The 17,386-nt window shown below is 37.4% G+C and overlaps 1 protein-coding gene across 4 annotated transcripts in view; it reads left to right on the top strand.

The window, feature by feature from the left end:
- Positions 1 to 17,386, top strand: part of SPAST (spastin) — a 61,293-nt gene that overhangs the window by 28,036 nt on the left and 15,871 nt on the right. For all 4 annotated transcript variants that reach the window (XM_026478545.4, XM_044391053.3, XM_044391050.3 and 1 more), the window contains 8 exons: positions 2,340 to 2,527; positions 3,142 to 3,275; positions 3,550 to 3,643; positions 13,856 to 13,930; positions 14,960 to 15,031; positions 16,378 to 16,453; positions 16,694 to 16,785; positions 16,936 to 17,015. In XM_026478545.4, the coding sequence (XP_026334330.2) occupies positions 2,340 to 2,527; positions 3,142 to 3,275; positions 3,550 to 3,643; positions 13,856 to 13,930; positions 14,960 to 15,031; positions 16,378 to 16,453; positions 16,694 to 16,785; positions 16,936 to 17,015 (811 nt within the window). The remainder of the gene's footprint in view (positions 1 to 2,339; positions 2,528 to 3,141; positions 3,276 to 3,549; positions 3,644 to 13,855; positions 13,931 to 14,959; positions 15,032 to 16,377; positions 16,454 to 16,693; positions 16,786 to 16,935; positions 17,016 to 17,386) is intronic.

Raw genomic sequence — 17,386 nt, 5'->3', positions numbered from 1 at the left:
AATTACTGGACATGCAAAGAAATGAGAAAGTGTGACCATTATTCAAGAACAGAATTAGTCACTAGAAGCTGACTCTTGACTGGGCCCAGATGTTGATGTAGCAAAGACTTCAAAACAGCTATTATAAATATGTTAAAAGAATTAAAAGAAAATAGGGCATCAGTTAACAAACCTGCAATCTTAGCACATAACATAAACTACACAATAAAAAGAATGGGAAGTTCTAAAGTTGAAAAGTACAATTGGTGAAATAAGAAAATTTACTAGATAACCTCAGCAGCAGATTGGAGATGTCAAATGGAAGCTTCAGTGATCTTGAACCTAGGTCAATAGAAATTACTAAATCAGGTGACTCCTACCTTGTCAGAAAGCAGATTAGTGATTGCCTAGGGCCAGGGGCAATAAGGGACGGAGTGCAAATGAATACAAGAAAACTTTTGGCTATGATGGAAATATTTCATATCTTGATTTTAGTGGCTATTTCATCTTTAAATATATCTTTATAAACTCATCAAATTGTACATTTTAAATGGATGCAATTTATTATTCATAGATCGTACCTTAAAGGGTTGATGAAGAAATAAATACTGAAAGGCTTGTAAAGAAAAACAGTATTCCTCTTCCCATCTCTTCTCTCTTCCAGCTTTCACCCCTAGGCTGTCTCCTCATACATTGTCTAACTCTTGCTATTTTTTCTTTTGTTTCCTACTATATTTCCAGATATTATACTTAAATTGCTATTACTGATTGAACAGTTTTAGATATGTATTGACTTCTTATTCAGGTGAAAGGTTTAATTCCTATGCCAAATTACCCTTCATCTCCTGATACATAAATATCACTATTTTTAGTTATATTGAAAAATCAAATTTAACATTATGACTTAGTATTATTTACCCAAAACCAAATAGTATATTCTTATTATGCTTTCTTTTTTGAGATTTTCCTTCCCACAGATTCCTTATTTCTTTCTGTTTGCTTTTTAACCAAAAGACCTTCTTTAGTAATTCTTTCAATGCAAGTTTGTAGATAGTAAACTTTCTTAGTCTTTGTAATGTCCAGAATACCCTCATTCTTATGTGACAGGTTACCAGGATATAACATTGATAAAGGTTAACCCTCTTTTTCTTCCTACAGCATTTTGAACATACTCCATTGCCTGCTGACTTTTATTATTTTTAATGCAAAGTCTCCTATCGTTCTCATAGTTCCACCTGGAAATTCCTATTCACTTATAGACTCAGGACTGTATGTTTACTGTCTGAAGAAATTCTTTTCCACTTTCCCTTTTTTCCTCTGAAATGAATGATCTTTATCTTCAGCCTAGACAGATTTTGCTCTTTTTCATGTCTTTGCTTTTGCTTATTGTTATTCCCTTTTCTAGATTGCTTTCCTGCTTTTTCCTTTAGGGTTGCTATCCATTAGTTCCTTGAACATGTGGTTCGGAACTTTTAATTTGTTTATGGGAAAAAATTCTTGATCACCTTGCTCTACTCTGAAGTTCTCTTCCTTTGAGTTTCCTTAAAACACCTTAAGGAACTTGATGACAAACACAGATAAGGTTATTGTCTTTTCTGTAGGCTATTCTTATTTGCTTACCGATTTAACATTTGTTTTTACTGTAAACATTGTTATTAGTAAACTGATGTTTGTTATGGAATATAAAAATATTGGAAGCAGTGAGATTTGAACATTTGAAAGCCTATAATTTATGTAGAAGTGCAGTATAGGTAGGTCAGGTAACCTTTTAGGCTTGTTTGTGATGTTTCATATGTGTTTATTTACATATATATAGCACATAGAATACTTGGCATATTAAAACCCACATCTTTATACCCTTTAAATTAAAAATTGATGATTTCTACAAACTGTTTTGGTGGACACAGACTGTGGAATTTCATACTATTTTACAGTCTTAAAAGTTTGAAACCAAGGTAATGCAGTGCTTTCCCCTGCCCCAGCTCTGTAACAAGATAAAGCTAATGCCTTTACTGCATTTTGTTGCTTGAATATTTGTCAACTTCATTTGGGAATCTTTTTATATTCTCCTCCTGTCCCCGCAAATGAACGTGTTTCTTCTTATTACAAATACATATTCCTTATAAGAAAATTAGAATATACATCATGAAAAGGTAAAACTAAATAACCATAATCTTGTCCACCAAGTGATAATCCCAGTGAACATCCTACTTGATATTCTAAATGAAATCTTACTTTGAAATACAGCTAATGTAAAAAAAAAAAGTATTAGCTTAGTTTTATAAATTTGTATCCGTCTTTATTTTATAATGTTTAGCCACAGTTTTCTAACCATGATGATTTTACTTTTTCCTTGATAGAAAGTGGAGCTGTTCCAAAAAGAAAAGATCCCTTAACACACACTAGTAATTCACTGCCTCGTTCAAAAACAGTTATGAAGACTGGATCCACAGGTCTGTCAGGCCACCACAGAGCACCTAGTTGTAGTGGGTTATCCATGGTTTCTGGAGTGAGACAGGGACCTGCTCCCGCACCTGGAACTCATAAGGTATTTGAAGACGGTAACTTTAATTGCTGTGCTTTTTCAAATAGAAGATTTCGAACATGATATGCTTGCTGAAGATTATTACAAGTACTTTATAATATCTTGGAGAATCGATAGGTTTCTACAAAGTTGAATGTAGTTTTCTTTTTTTTTTAATCTACAAGGATAACTTGCTATTAAAAAGCAAATCTCATTTTAACTTCCTTTAGACCTGATTAGGTATTTTGTAGTAAGTTGCTTGTGTAGTCTATTTTATATAATGCTTGTAATTTTAAATTTGTTATTCTTTTGTTTAAATTTATGTAAATGTTTTATAACATTAAACATAGTTTTGTTATAATTCTAACAGTCAACATTATATGACTGAATTGTCATAGGGCCTTTTTATTTTATGGTACCTAAATCTCTCTGGATGGAATCCTCTGTAAACCCGTTTCATGCCAAGTATAGTTTTGTAGTGAATACCATTTTACCTTGGAGTAAATATACAGTTTTTGGTTTTTTGTATCCTTTTCCTATTTTTAAACTTTTAATTCTGTGAACTTTAAGGTTAACTCACTTATGAAAAGTGTTAATGTTAGGTTGTATTTTTACATTATAATTTTGTATCCTTTAAGAGTACACCAAAAACAAATAGAACAAATAAACCTTCTACCCCTACAACTGCTGCTCGTAAAAAGAAAGACTTGAAGAATTTTAGGAATGTGGACAGCAACCTTGCTAACCTTATAATGAATGAAATTGTGGACAAGTAAGTTTGCCATCTAAAGTGTTTTATTAGTAGGTTTTAGTTTTGCATTTATTTATACAATATATCATGAATAAAATAATACCTTGTTTAATATACATATTTAATTTTTATGATGGTTTTCAGTTACTGCAAATGTAGAAAACCATTGGTTTCCTGATTTAATTATAATTTCACAGTTAACATAAAGATAATTTTATTTCATAGAGTTTAGACTTCATATTATAATAACTGAAGCATATTTTGTTGTGGAGCTAACTGAAATTCTATTTCTTAGTGGAACAGCTGTTAAATTTGATGATATAGCTGGGCAAGAGTTGGCAAAACAAGCCTTGCAAGAAATTGTTATTCTTCCTTCTCTGAGGCCTGAGGTATGCACTTTATATTATCATTTTCCTATAACATCATTCATTACTGAATCCATATTAGCAGTAAAGAAACGTGTGAGCTATGCTAGAATGATTAATTCATATAATTTGATGTTTTTAAAAAGAAAAAAAATTAGCAATTGATGTTTTGTTTTGTTTTTACTTTATTTATTTGAGAGAGAGAGAGCATGAGAGGAGGGAGGGTCCGAGGGAGAAGCAGACCTCCTGCTGAGCAGGGAGCCCAATGTGGGTCTTGATCCCGGGACTCTAGACTCACGACCTGAGCCAAAGGCAGTTGCTTAACCAACTGAGCCACCCAGGCGCCTGCAATTGATGTTGACTGCTTATAATAAGAGAGGAGAATGAGTATAAAGGTTCCTAATAACCAATCCATTTTTAACATTTAGAGGGGAAGTAGGTTAACAGAAAATAATTTTTACCTCAAGGTAAGAGGGATTTAAAATTAAGAGACAGAAATCATACTGGAGAAAAGGGAAGTTAAGATAAAATTATTAAGCTTAAGTTTGAAGACCTTTTTTTTTTTTTTTATCAAAGTATAGTTGAAATACAGTGTTATATGAGTTTCAGGTGTACAACATAGTGATTTGACAATTCTCAACATTAAGCTATGCTCACTATAAGTATAGTTACCATCTGTCACCATACACTGTTATTGCAATATTATTGACTGTAGTTCCCATGCTGTACTTTTCATCCCCATGACTTATTTATTTTGTAACTGGAAGCTTATACCTCTTAATTCCCTTCACCTATTTTGCTCACCCCCTTAACCCCTTCCCCTCTGGCAACCACCAGTTTGCTCTGTTTTTATGATTATGTTTCTGTTTTGTTTGTTTGTTCTCATCGTAACAACAAGAAAAACAAAATGGTAATTATGTGAGGTGAAGGATGTGTTAACCTTATTGTGGTGAATATTTTTGCAATTTATGTGTATCAAATCATACTGTACATGTTAAAATTACACAATGTTATGTCAGTTATATCTCAGTAAAGCTGGAAAATTTTAAAAACCATAAAATGTGACAGTAATCAAGAAAATGTGTCTTTTGCGAAAGAATAGACAAATAGATCAATAGAACAGAATAGAGAGCCCAGAAATACAGAGACATGAGTACTATCATTCGACAAAGGCACAAAAGCAATTTGATGGAGAAAAGATAATATTTTCCACAAACGGTGCTGTAACAGCTAGACATCCATGTGCAAAAAAATTCTAGACATGTACTTTACACCTTTCACAAAAAATAATTCAAAATTGGTCACAGACCTAAGTGTAAAGGCTAACTATAAAACTCCTGCAAGATAACATAGGAGAAAATCTAGGTGATCTTTGGTGTGAGGATGGCTTATTAGATACAACACCAAAAACATGACCCTTGAAAGGAAAAATTGTTAGGTTGAACTTCATGAAAATTAAAAACTTTTCTGTGAAAGACATTGTTAAGAGAATGAGAAGACAAGCCACAGACAAGGAGAAAATCTTTGTAAAACATTATTTGATAAAGGACTGGTATCCAAAAATATACAAAGAACTTTTAAAAACTGAACAATAAGAAAACAAATGACCCAATTAAAATGTGGGCCAAAGATCTGAATAGACACCTTACTAAAGAAGATACACAGATGACAAACAAGCATTTGAAAAAATGATGCTCAACATCATTCATCATTAGGGAATTGCAAGTTAAACAACAGTAAGATTCTACCACATACTTATTAAGATGGCTAAAATCCCAAACGCTCAGCACCAAATGCTGGTAAGGATGTGGAGCAGCGGGGACTCTCACTCATCACTGAGGAAAAGGCAAAATGCTACAGCTGCCTTAGAAGATAGTTTGAGACTTTCTTAAAAAACTAAACATACTCTTACCATGCTACCCAGCAGTTATGTTCCTTAATATTTACCAAAATGAGTAAACAAATGTATCCCCATATAAAAAAAACCTACACACAGATGTTTATAGCAACTTCATTTGTAATTTCCCAAACTTGGGTGCCACTGAGATACTCTTCAATAGATAAATGGATAAACTTGGTATATCTATATAATGAAATACTATTCAGCACTAAAAAGAAATGAGCTATCAAGGGGCGCCTGGGTGGCACAGTGGTTAAGCGTCTGCCTTCGGCTCAGGGCGTGATCCCGGCGTTATGGGATCGAGCCCCACATCAGGCTCCTCTGCTATGAGCCTGCTTCTTCCTCTCCCACTCCCCCTGCTTGTGTTCCCTCTCTCGCTGGCTGTCTCTATCTCTGTCAAATAGATAAATAAAATCTTTAAAAAAAAAAAAAAAAAAGAAATGAGCTATCAAGCCTTAGAAATATGCAGAGGAACCTTAAATGCGTGTTGTTAAAGAAGCCAATCTGCAACATCTAATACTGTATGATCCCAACTGTATGACATTTTTGAATGGCAAAACTGGAGAAAGTTAAAAAGATCAGTGGTTCCCTCGTGGGGAAGAAGGAGGGATGAATAGATGGAGCACAGGGGATTCTTTAGGGCAGTGAAACTATTCTGTATGATTCTGTAATGATGGATACATGATACAAATTGTTAACTCTAATGAAAACTATGGACTTCAGTTAATAATATTGATTAATCGATTATAATAAATGTACCACACTAAGGTAAGATGTTAATATTGAGGAAATTGAGGAGGTAAGGAGTTATGTGGAAACTCTGTACTTTCCATTCAGTTATTGTAAATCTGAAAAAAATATATATTTTTTAAAAAGTTGAATATCAGACCGCACCTCGGCCAGAGGCTGCTGGAGCAGCTGCTGCCCTTGTCCCCGCCGCCGCCTCTCCAGTCCCTTCTGTGATTACCCCTCCAGCTGTTGGGAATGGGCAAGAAAGAGGAGGAGGTGAGAAACTCCCACTGACCCACAGAGTTGTTCAAAAATGCATTTAAAGATGACTGAAAATGTTAATCTTTTTATACAAATGAGTTAAGAGTGTATATGGCTCTAGGAGTTAAGATGGCGGAGGAGTAGGGGACCCCTTTTTCAGCCAGTCCCCTGAGTCGAGTTGGATAGGTACCAGACCAGCCTGAACTCCACGGAATCAGCCTGAGATGCAGGAAGATACATCTGGATCTCTACAAATGAACATCTCCAGTGCTGATTATTGAGGTACAAAGCAGGGAGCTGTGAAACCGCGCACAGATATCGGAAGATAAATGGAAGGCGGAGGGAGCTCCTGTGTCCGGGCGCCGGGAAGCGGTAGCCACCTGCATGGGGGAGCAGGCGGACTGGCACCTGCGAGACAGCAGACTGAGACCGTGAGCCGGGAGCGCATGCCACGAGGCATCTCGCGGAACTCCGGAATCCCAGTGTGCTCACTGGATTCAGACTGAGACCGGGAGCTCCCGGAGTGCGCGGGGCGGCTGGCGGGCCACCTGCACGGGAGAGAGGGCGGACTTGCGGACGGCACCTGCAAGACAGCCGACTGAGACCCTGAGCTGGGAGCGCGCGCCACCAGACTTCTCACGGAACTCTGGAATCCCGGTGCGCTCACTAGAAATAGACTGAGACCGGGAGCTCCAGGAGCGCGCGCAGGGCGGCTGGCGGCGTTAGAAACACAAAGGACAGAGACTCACCGGCCCTGGAAGTGAGGGCTGGGACACCGGGTGTGAGGCGCACATCCCGGGACGCTGCAGGGTTGAGCAGCACCAACAGTAACAGAGTTAAAGTGGCCAGAACATCAGTGGAGAACGGTCCGTGATCCCTCTGTTCTGAGACAGAGGCTGAGATTTGGCCACTGCTGCTCTGACTCTCAGAAGAGGCACAGCTGACCGCCAGGGAAAGCCGCCAGAGAACAAAAGCCTGGAAATACTGGCTCAGGGAGTGCCCATCCCCATCCCCCCTCGCAGGGGACACGGAGACTCTACCCAAACAGGGTTGCCTGAGTATCAGCGCGGCAGGCCCCTCCCCCAGAAGGCAGGCTGAAAAATCAAGAAGCCCACATCCTAGGGCGCCTGGGTGGTGCAGTCATTAAGCGCCTGTCTTCGGTTTAGGGCGGTTTAGGGCGTGATCCCGGCGTTCTGGAAAGGAGTCCCTCATCGGGCTCCTCCGCTGGGAGCCTGCTTCTTCCTCTCCCACTCCCCTGCTTGTATTCCCTTTCCTGCTGACGGTCTGTCTCTCTCTGTCTCAAATAAATAAATAAATAAATAAATAAATAAATAAATAAAATCTTTAAAGAAGAAGCCCACATCCCAAAGATCCCTATAAAACAAGGGCGCACGGCCTGGGTCCCAGTCGATAATTTGGGCTCTGGACAACCCCTCAACCTCTCCTCATCAGAATGACGAGAAGGAGAAGTCCCCCCCCCCAGCAAAGAAAAGACAATGAGTCTGTGACCCCTGCCACAGAAATAATGGATATGGATGTAACCAAATTATCAGAAATGGAATTCAGAGCAACAATGCTCAAGATGATGAGTAGACTTGAAAAAAGTATTAACGAAAATGTTACTGAGAATATAGAATCCCTAAGTGCGGAAATGAGAGCGAATCTGACAGAAATTAAAAATTCTATGAGCCAATGCAGTCAAAACTAGAGGCTCTGATGGCCAGGGTCACCGAGGCAGAGGAACGTATTAGCGAATTGGAGGAGGGGTTAGTAGAAGAAAAACAAAAATAGAAGCTGGACTCAAAAAAATCCACGCTCAGGAATGTAGGTTATGGGAGATTACTGACTCAATGAAACGTTCCAATGTCAGAATCATCAGCATCCCCGAGGGGGTGGAGAAAAACAGAGGTCTAGAAGAGATATTTGAACAAATTGTAGCTGAAAACTTCCCTAACCTAGCAAGGGAAACAAACATTCGTGTCCAAGAGGCAGAGAGGACCCCACCCAAGCTCAACCATGACAAACCTACGCCACGTCACGTCATAGTGCATTTCGCAAATATTAGATCCAAGGATACAGTATTGAAAGCGGCCAGGGCAAAGAAATTTCTCAAGTACCAAGGCAAAGGTATCAGAATTACGTCAGACCTGTCTACACAGACCTGGAATGAGAGAAAGGGTTAGGGGGGCATTTTTAAAGCTCTCTGAGAGAAAAACATGCAGCCAAGGATCCTTTATCCAGCAAGGCTGTCATTCAGAATTGATGGAGAAATAAAGACGTTCCAGAATCGCCAGTCATTAACCAATTTCGTAACCACGAAAACAGCCCTACAGGAGATATTAAGGGGGGGTTCTATAAAGGTAAAAAGGCCCCAAGAGTGATACAGAGCAGAAAGTCACAATCGATACAAACAGACTTTACTGGCAACATGGCATCATTAAAATCATATCTCTCAATAATCACTATCAATGTAAATGGCTTGAATGCTCCCATAAAATGCCGCCACAGGGTTGCAGATTGGATAAAAAGAAATGGCCCATCCATTTGCTGCCTACAGGAGACTCATTTTGAACCCAAAGATACACTCAGACTGTCAGTAAAGGGATGGAGTACCATCTTTCACGCAAATGGACCTCAAAAGAAAGCTGGGGTGGCAATTCTCATATCAGATAGATTGGATTTTAAACTAAGGACTATAGTTAGAGACACAGAAGGGCACTATATTATTCTTAAAGGATGGATCCAACAAGTAGATATGACAATTATAAATATATATGCCCCCGACAGGGGAGCAGCAAGATTCACAAGCCAACTCTTAACCAGAATAAAGAGACATATAGATAAAAATACATTAATAATAGGGGACCTCAACACTCCACTATCAGAAATAGAACACCATGGCAAAAACTAAGCAAAGAATCAAAGGCTTTGAATGCCATACTCGATGAGTTGGACCTCATAGATATATATAGAACACTACACTCCAGAACCAAAGAATACTCATTCTATTCTAATGCCCATGGAACATTCTCAAGAATAGACCATGTTCTGGGACACAAAACAGGACTCAACCGACACCAAAAGATTGAAATTATCCCCTGCATATTCTCAGACCACAACGCTCTGAAATTGGAACTCAACCACAAGGAAAAATTTGGAAGAAACTCAAACACGTGGAGACTAAGAACCATCAGCTCAGGAATGACTCGATAAACCATGAAATCAAAAATCAATTTAAACAATTTATGGAGACCAACGAGAATGAAAACACAACGGTCCAAAACCTATGGGATACTGCAAAGGCAGTCCTAAGGGGGAAATACATAGCCATCCAAGCCTCACTCAAAAGAAGAGAAAAATCTAAAATGCAGATTTTATATTCTCACCTCAAGAAGCTGGAACAGCAACAGAGGGAGAGGCCTAATCCACACACGAGGAAGCAGTTGACCAAGATTAGAGCAGAAATCAATGAATTAGAAACCAGAAGTACAGTAGAGCAGATCAACAGGACTAGAAGCTGGTTCTTTGAGAGAATCAATAAAATTGACAGACCACTGGCAAGACTTATCCAAAAGAATAGAGAAAGGACCCAAATTAATAAAATTATGAATGAAAAAGGAGAGGTCACTACCAACACCAATGAAATTAGAAGGATTATTAGAAACTATTATCAACAGCTATATGCCAAAAAACTAAGCAATCTGGAAGAGATGGAGGTCTTCCTGGAAACCTATAAACTACCAAGACTGAAACAGGAAGAAATTGATTTCTTAAACAGACCAATTAATTATGAAGAGATTGAGTCAGTGATAAACAACCTTCCAAATAACAAAACTCCAGGCCCGGACGGTTTTCCTGGGGTATTCTACCAAACATTCAAAGAAGAAATAATAACCTATTCTCCTAAAGCTATTTCAAAAAAATAGAAACAGAAGGAAAGCTACCAAACTCATTCTATGAGGCCAATATTACCTTGATCCCCAAACCAGGGAAAGACCCCATCAAAAAGGAGAATCACAGACAGACTTCCCTAATGAATATGGACGCCAAAATCCTCAACAAGATCCTTGCTAATAGAATCCAACAGTACATTAAAAGGATTATCCATCATGACCAAGTGGGATTCATACCTGGGATGCAAGTGTGGTTCAACATTCGCAAATCGATCAGCGTGATACATCACATCAACAAGAAAAGACTCAGGAACCACATGATCCTCTCAATTGATGCAGAGAAAGCATTTGACAAAATACAGCATCCTTTCCTGATGAAAACCCTTCAGAGTGTAGGAATAGAGGGTACATTTCTCAATCTCATAAAAGCCATCTATGAAAAGCCTACAGCAAATATTATTCTCAATGGGGAAAAGCTGGAAGCCTTTCCCTTAAGATCAGGAACTCGACAAGGATGCCCACTCTCGCCACTATTATTCAACATAGTACTAGAAGTCCTTGCAACAGCAATCAGACAAAAAAGGGATCAAAGGTATCCAAATCAGCAGAGAAGAAGTCAAAATGTCTCTCTTTGCAGATGACATGATACTCTATATGGAAAACCCAAAAGAATCCACTCCCAAACTATTAGAAGTTATAGAGCAATTCAGTAATGTGGCAGGATACAAAATCAGTACTCAGAAATCAGTTGCATTTCTATACACGAATAACGAGACTGAAGAAAGAGAAATTAGGGAACCCATCCCATTTACAATAGCACCAAAAACCATATGTTACCTTGGAATTAACTTAACCAGAGACGTAAAGGACCTATATTCTAGAAACTATAAATCACTCTTGAAAGACATTGAAGAAGACATAAAAAGATGGAAAAATATTCCATGCTCGTGGATCGGAAGAATTAACATAGTTAAAATGTCCATGCTACCCAGAGCAATCTACACTTTCAATGCTATCCCGATCAAAATACCAATGACATTTTTCAAAGAACTGGAACAAATAGTCCTTAAATTTGTATGGAAACATAAAAGGCCCCGAATCTCCAAGGAACTGTTGAAAAGGAAAAACAAAGCTGGGGGCATCATAATGCCAGATTTCAAGCTGTACTACAAAGCTGTGATCACAAAGACAGCATGGTACTGGCACAAAAACAGACACATAGACCAATGGAACAGATTAGAGAACCCAGAAATGGCTCTTTGGGCAACTAATCTTTGATAAAGCAGGAAAAAACATCTGGTATAAAAAAGACAGTCTCTTCAATAAATGGTGCTGGATAAATTGGACAGCTACATGCAAAAGAATGAAACTTGACCACTCTCTCACACCATACACAAAAATAAACTCCAAATGGATGAAAAACCTCGATGTGAGACAGGAATCCATCAAAATTCTAGAGGAGAACATAGTCTGCAACCTCTACGACATCAGCCCAAGCAACCTTTTTCATGACACATCTCCAAAGGCAAGAGAAACAAAAGATAAAATGAACTTGTGGGACCTCATCAAGATAAAAAGCTTCTGCACAGCCAAGGAAACAGTCAAAAAACTAAGAGGCAGACCACGGAATGGGAGAATATATTTGCAAATGATGCTACAGATAAAGGACTGGTATCCAAGACCTACAAAGAACTTCTCAAACTTAATACACGGGAAACAAATAAACAAATCAAAAAATGGGCAGAAGATATGAACAGATACTTTTCCAATGAAGACATACAAATGGCTAACAGACACATGATAAAATGTTCAAAATCATCAGCCATCAGGGAAATTCAAATCAAAATCACACTGAGATACCACATTACGCCAGTTAGAATGGCAAAAATTGACAAGGCAAGAAACAACAATTGTTGGAGAGGATGTGGAGAAAGGGGGTCCCTCCTACATTGTTGGTGGGAATGCAAGTTGGTACAGCCACTCTGGAAAACAGTCTGGCAGTCCCTTAAAAAGTTAAAAATTGAGCTACCCTATGATCCAGCCTTCGCACTACTGGGTGTTCACCCCAAAGATACAGACGTAGTGGAGAAGGGCCATATGCACCCCAGTGTTCATAGCAGCTCTGTCCACAATAACTAAATCGTGGAAGGAGCCAAGATGCCCTTCAACAGATGACTGGATTAAGAAGTTGTGGTCCAAATACAATGGTATATTACTCAGCTATCAGAATGAACTAATTCTCAACATTTGCTGCAACATGGACGGCACTGGAGGAGATAATGCTAAGTGAAATAAGTCAAGCAGAGAAAGACAACTATCATATGATGTCTCTCATCTATGGAACATAAGAACTAGGATGATCGGTAGGGGAAGAAAGGGATAAAGAAAGGGGGGGTAATCAGAAGGGGGAATGAAACATGAGAGACTATGGACTATGAGAAACAAACTGAGGGCCTCAGAGGGGAGGGTGGTGAGGGAATGGGATAGACCGGTGATGGGTAGTAAGGAGGGCACGTATTGCATGGTGCACTGGGTGTTACACGCAACTAATGAATCATCGAACTTTACATTGGAAACCGGGGATGTACTGTATTGTGACTAACATAATATAATAAAAAATCATTAAAAAGAAAAGTTGAATATCAGCCATTTCATATGGTTCAACTTAAAAATATGTGCACCTTTACTATTAAGCAAAGTGGTATGAATCTCGTGCTTCACTCTTGATTCCCTGCCATGCCTCATGTCTCTGTGTCTGGAGACTCTGGTTTAATATCTTTAAAGAACAAAACTTCTTCCTTTGTTTGTGGAAGAGGATTACTTGCCTGAATGATCTTGGTGTAGGGGACAGGCACATGAGTTCAGTTATTCCTCATATAAACTTACAGCCAGTTCCTCTGTTTTTGGCCGTCTGCCTTCCTGCTGCTTTCTCTGATACATCATGTCTCCACCTCCTGAGCTTTTTGCAGGATTTTTGTTCACATCAGCTTGCTGTTTTTATCCTGCGTATCCCTTCATAAACAGTGCTTGGGTTTTAGCTCCCTCAGATCTGCTCAAGAATTTACCACACTTTGTCATTTCTCCCTCTACAAAAATTTACTGTGTCTTCTATTGTCTCCTTTCTTATTCTTTTTATTTTGAAGATTTTTATTTTCTTTATTCATTTACTATTATTTTGGTGAGATTTCCAAAGGAAGTAGAGAAGCATACCTATGTTCAGTATGTCTTGTTTAACCAATTTGCTTTCATTTTCAGTGAGAATTTTTAAATTTTTTTTCTTCTGTTTTTAATAATTATACCAATTTATTGATTATGTGTTCTCTTTAGAGCTCTGACGAGTTCTGTTTGGGAAGATGCTACAGAAAAATGGTGCTTTTTAGATGACACTACTTAAAATGTCTGGAAAAAAATGTCTCCAAAATCATAGTTGTAAACTAAACTATATGTTGTTAGTTGTTCACAGGGCTTAGAGCTCCTGCCAGAGGATTGTTACTCTTTGGTCCACCTGGAAATGGGAAAACAATGCTGGTAAGAATTCTTTTAAAGATTTGAAAGTTCTATATTTTTTTTTTTTGAAATTTTATTTATTTGAGAGAGAGAGCAAGCACAAGTGAGGGGGAGAGGCAGGAGAGGGAGAAGCAGACTCCCCACTGAGCAGGTAACCCAACGAGGGGCTCTATCCCAGGACCCTGGGATCATGACCCAAGCCCAAGACAGATGCTTAACCAACTGAGCCACCCAGGTGCCCCTTGAATGTTCTATTTAGGTAGTTAGAAAGAGTAATATGAAAAAAAGAAACTTTACACTGTCCCTGAGTTGATTATTTTTATGATTTTTTTTTTGCTATAATACACTTCTCTTAAGTTTTTAAACGTATTTTCGATGATGAAATAAATGGAAAACCAAATATGTTATCTTCAGTAGGATGTTTTGGGCTGGTTAAATTTAACAGTGTATTTTTCATTATTTACCCAAGTTAAATAATATTTTTACTTCAGAAGAGCTTACCTTACTATATTGGGTATCTTTCTAACCCTGTTAGTTTTTTGTTTTGTTTTTATTTTTACTATCTTAACAGCTTTATTTAAATAATCACATAATATACTTTTTTCCTTCCTTCTTTTTTATTGAAGTATAATTGACATATTACAGATTTTTTTTCAGTATCCTTTTGCCCAAGTTTTTACTGGGATCTGGATAACTCTTTCTCCTGCATAGCTCTTCTAGAAGGGAAAAGTAAAGAGGAGAAGAGTTTAGCTGTTTATCTCTCTCCAAACAGTTACCTTTTCGTAATTAAGAAGAAAGCAACACCCTTTTTTAACCTCTCCTTATGTATTACCCCTTAAAAAAGATAAAGAGAATGGAAAGAAGCAAAGCTCTTCCTAGACCTTTTCCTCTTTGCTGAGAAGGAAACACACTGATTGCCTGCTACATGTCAGGAATTGTGTCATACTTTATATTTTTGGAAAATCTTTGCTAGTGTTTAAATTGATCAAATATTATCTTTTTAAAGGAAGATACTGAACTAATGTAATATTTGCCCTTGTGATTTTTAAGGCTAAAGCAGTAGCTGCCGAATCTAATGCAACCTTCTTTAATATAAGTGCTGCAAGTTTAACTTCAAAATATGTGAGTGTTCTTTTTCTAATATTGTCATGTTTTATGTTATTGTCTAAATGTTACTAAGTGTAAATGCTAATAACATTACACAAAGAATATTTTTGAGTTTTATATCTGTATTCAGATATGACGAAAATCAATCATTCTTCAAAATAGAAAGTTGACCTCTTTTAAAGTTAGAATTGTGCTGTCAAATGCTGTTTTAGTTTGCTGGGGCTGTATGGGAAAAACCATAAGCTGGCTGGCTTACACAACAGAAATTTATTGTCTTACAGTTTTGAAGACTAGAAGTCCAAGATCAAGTATTGGCAGGGTTCTCATTTTTGTAAATAATTAAAAGTAACTGTAAAATGATACCTCTTTTCTTGGTTAAATTTTACTTTCTATGTGAAGTTTTATAAGTAAAATTCTTATTAAAATAGGTGTACCCAACATTATACACTGGAAGACACTGTCTTGGAAGTTTGAGGAGAGGAATTCCAGCCTAACTTTTGGGTATAGAGCTGGCCTTAAGAAAATACCACTTTTAGGCCTCACTTTATTTATGAAGTGTTGATGTTGTAAGAGGTGATCTCCTGCACTTCCTTCTAGCTCTGTGAATATTTGTTTTGATGATTCTAAATCTGAGGCTATTCTTTTTTTTCTTTAATGAAATTTTCAATTAAAAAAATAGATGCCACCTAGAAGGTGGAGGATTTTACAGTAGATTACTCCAAACCTCATGCCCCTTTCATTAGATGTTTTTAGTGCATAGAATGGTTTTAGTAGTGTCTCAGCCCCTGGAATATTTCAGGGGGTATTCATAGACCTCTTCGGCTACCTAGAAATATTTTTATACTTATCAACAGTGGTAATGGTGAGAATGAATTTAAGTAAGTTTAGTTTAGGAGAGCACTTTCCAGCGTATCTGGTTTTATGAATATACCCTACAACTGAGGGCTTAAGAAATATGTACAGTATCTCTTTCTTTCCCCTAATATTCCATTTTCCCACTAGTTATACCCGTAATAGCTACTTCATTCTCAAGACTTAGGAATGCAAGGTCAAGCAGAACAGAGATATATTTCATTTTTTAAAGTATTTACCAGGCCAGATCCAGGTTTCAGCACCCACCCAAAAAATAAATAATAATAATAATAATGTACTTATCAGACTGTATTAAATAATAGTCTATTTTTTTATTGTAAGAGACAATTCAGTAGCCCTCCTCCCCACCAATTCCCTAAACCAAATCTTTGATTGTTGCAAAGAAAGGAAAGTGAATTCCTAGGTTCTAGGTTTTCAATCATGAAATTTAAGCAGCTGGAATAATGGTGCATTTTCTGTGTATTATAATGTATAATGCCTCATTTCAGGTGGGAGAAGGAGAGAAGTTGGTGAGAGCTCTTTTTGCTGTGGCTCGAGAACTTCAGCCTTCTATAATTTTTATAGGTAAGAACATGTTTTATAACTAAGTTAGTTGAGTATTTATGAATTTCCCCTTTCCAAATTTGAGAGGTATGATAGGAAAGATTACTCAGAAGGAAAAAGTTTTAAAGAAGTGCAAAGTTAAACACTAATGAATTGAGTAGGACCCAGGATATTAATAACTTAAGTAGTAAACTAGATTAATCTCAGATGACTCATATAGCTTGGCTTTTAATTAAAGTCTTATCCTTGTATTTCCTTTAGATGAAGTTGATAGCCTTCTGTGTGAAAGAAGAGAAGGAGAACATGATGCTAGTAGACGTCTAAAAACTGAATTTCTAATAGAATTTGATGGTGTAAGTACTGATTATGGTATTTTTAAGGTGATAGTATTTTAGTGTATATATTTTCCTGTTAAATGACCCAAATTTAGAAATACAGATACCTTTATCATGTTTTTGTTATTACTCTATCTAAAAGTACTGAAAAATTTTTTTGGCTTATAGGTACAATCTGCTGGAGATGACAGAGTGCTTGTAATGGGTGCAACTAACAGGCCACAAGAGCTTGATGAGGCTGTTCTCAGGTAGGGAGATTATGTGGAAACACACATCAGTTACAGGTGTATTTACTCCTGTGTTCATCTCACATATCTCTTCTTTCCTTCACTCTTACTTTGCAGACTAATTTTTTTTTTCCTCCTGGTATCCATCCTTTGGCCTCTTATTAATTACTACAGATTTTGAAGACAGAACCACCATGATCCCACGAAAACTAGTTTACACTTTGTAGTTACAGCCAACTTGCTTATTCTGATTAGGATTAAATTATCTTAAAACTCCAGAATTGATTCTTACTCCCTTTTACTGGGCTTCATGAGAAGCCAGTAAAAGCAGGATTCATAGGAACTGTGTTCTTTGTTCTTGTGTGATTGAACAAATTTATTCCCTTCCTACT

This window comes from Ursus arctos, unplaced genomic scaffold (assembly GCF_023065955.2).
Source record: "Ursus arctos isolate Adak ecotype North America unplaced genomic scaffold, UrsArc2.0 scaffold_8, whole genome shotgun sequence".
In the NCBI taxonomy this organism is placed as follows: Eukaryota; Metazoa; Chordata; class Mammalia; order Carnivora; family Ursidae; genus Ursus; species Ursus arctos.
The sequence above is the reverse complement of the archived record's forward strand: the minus strand, read 5'-3'. Positions and strand labels throughout refer to the sequence as shown.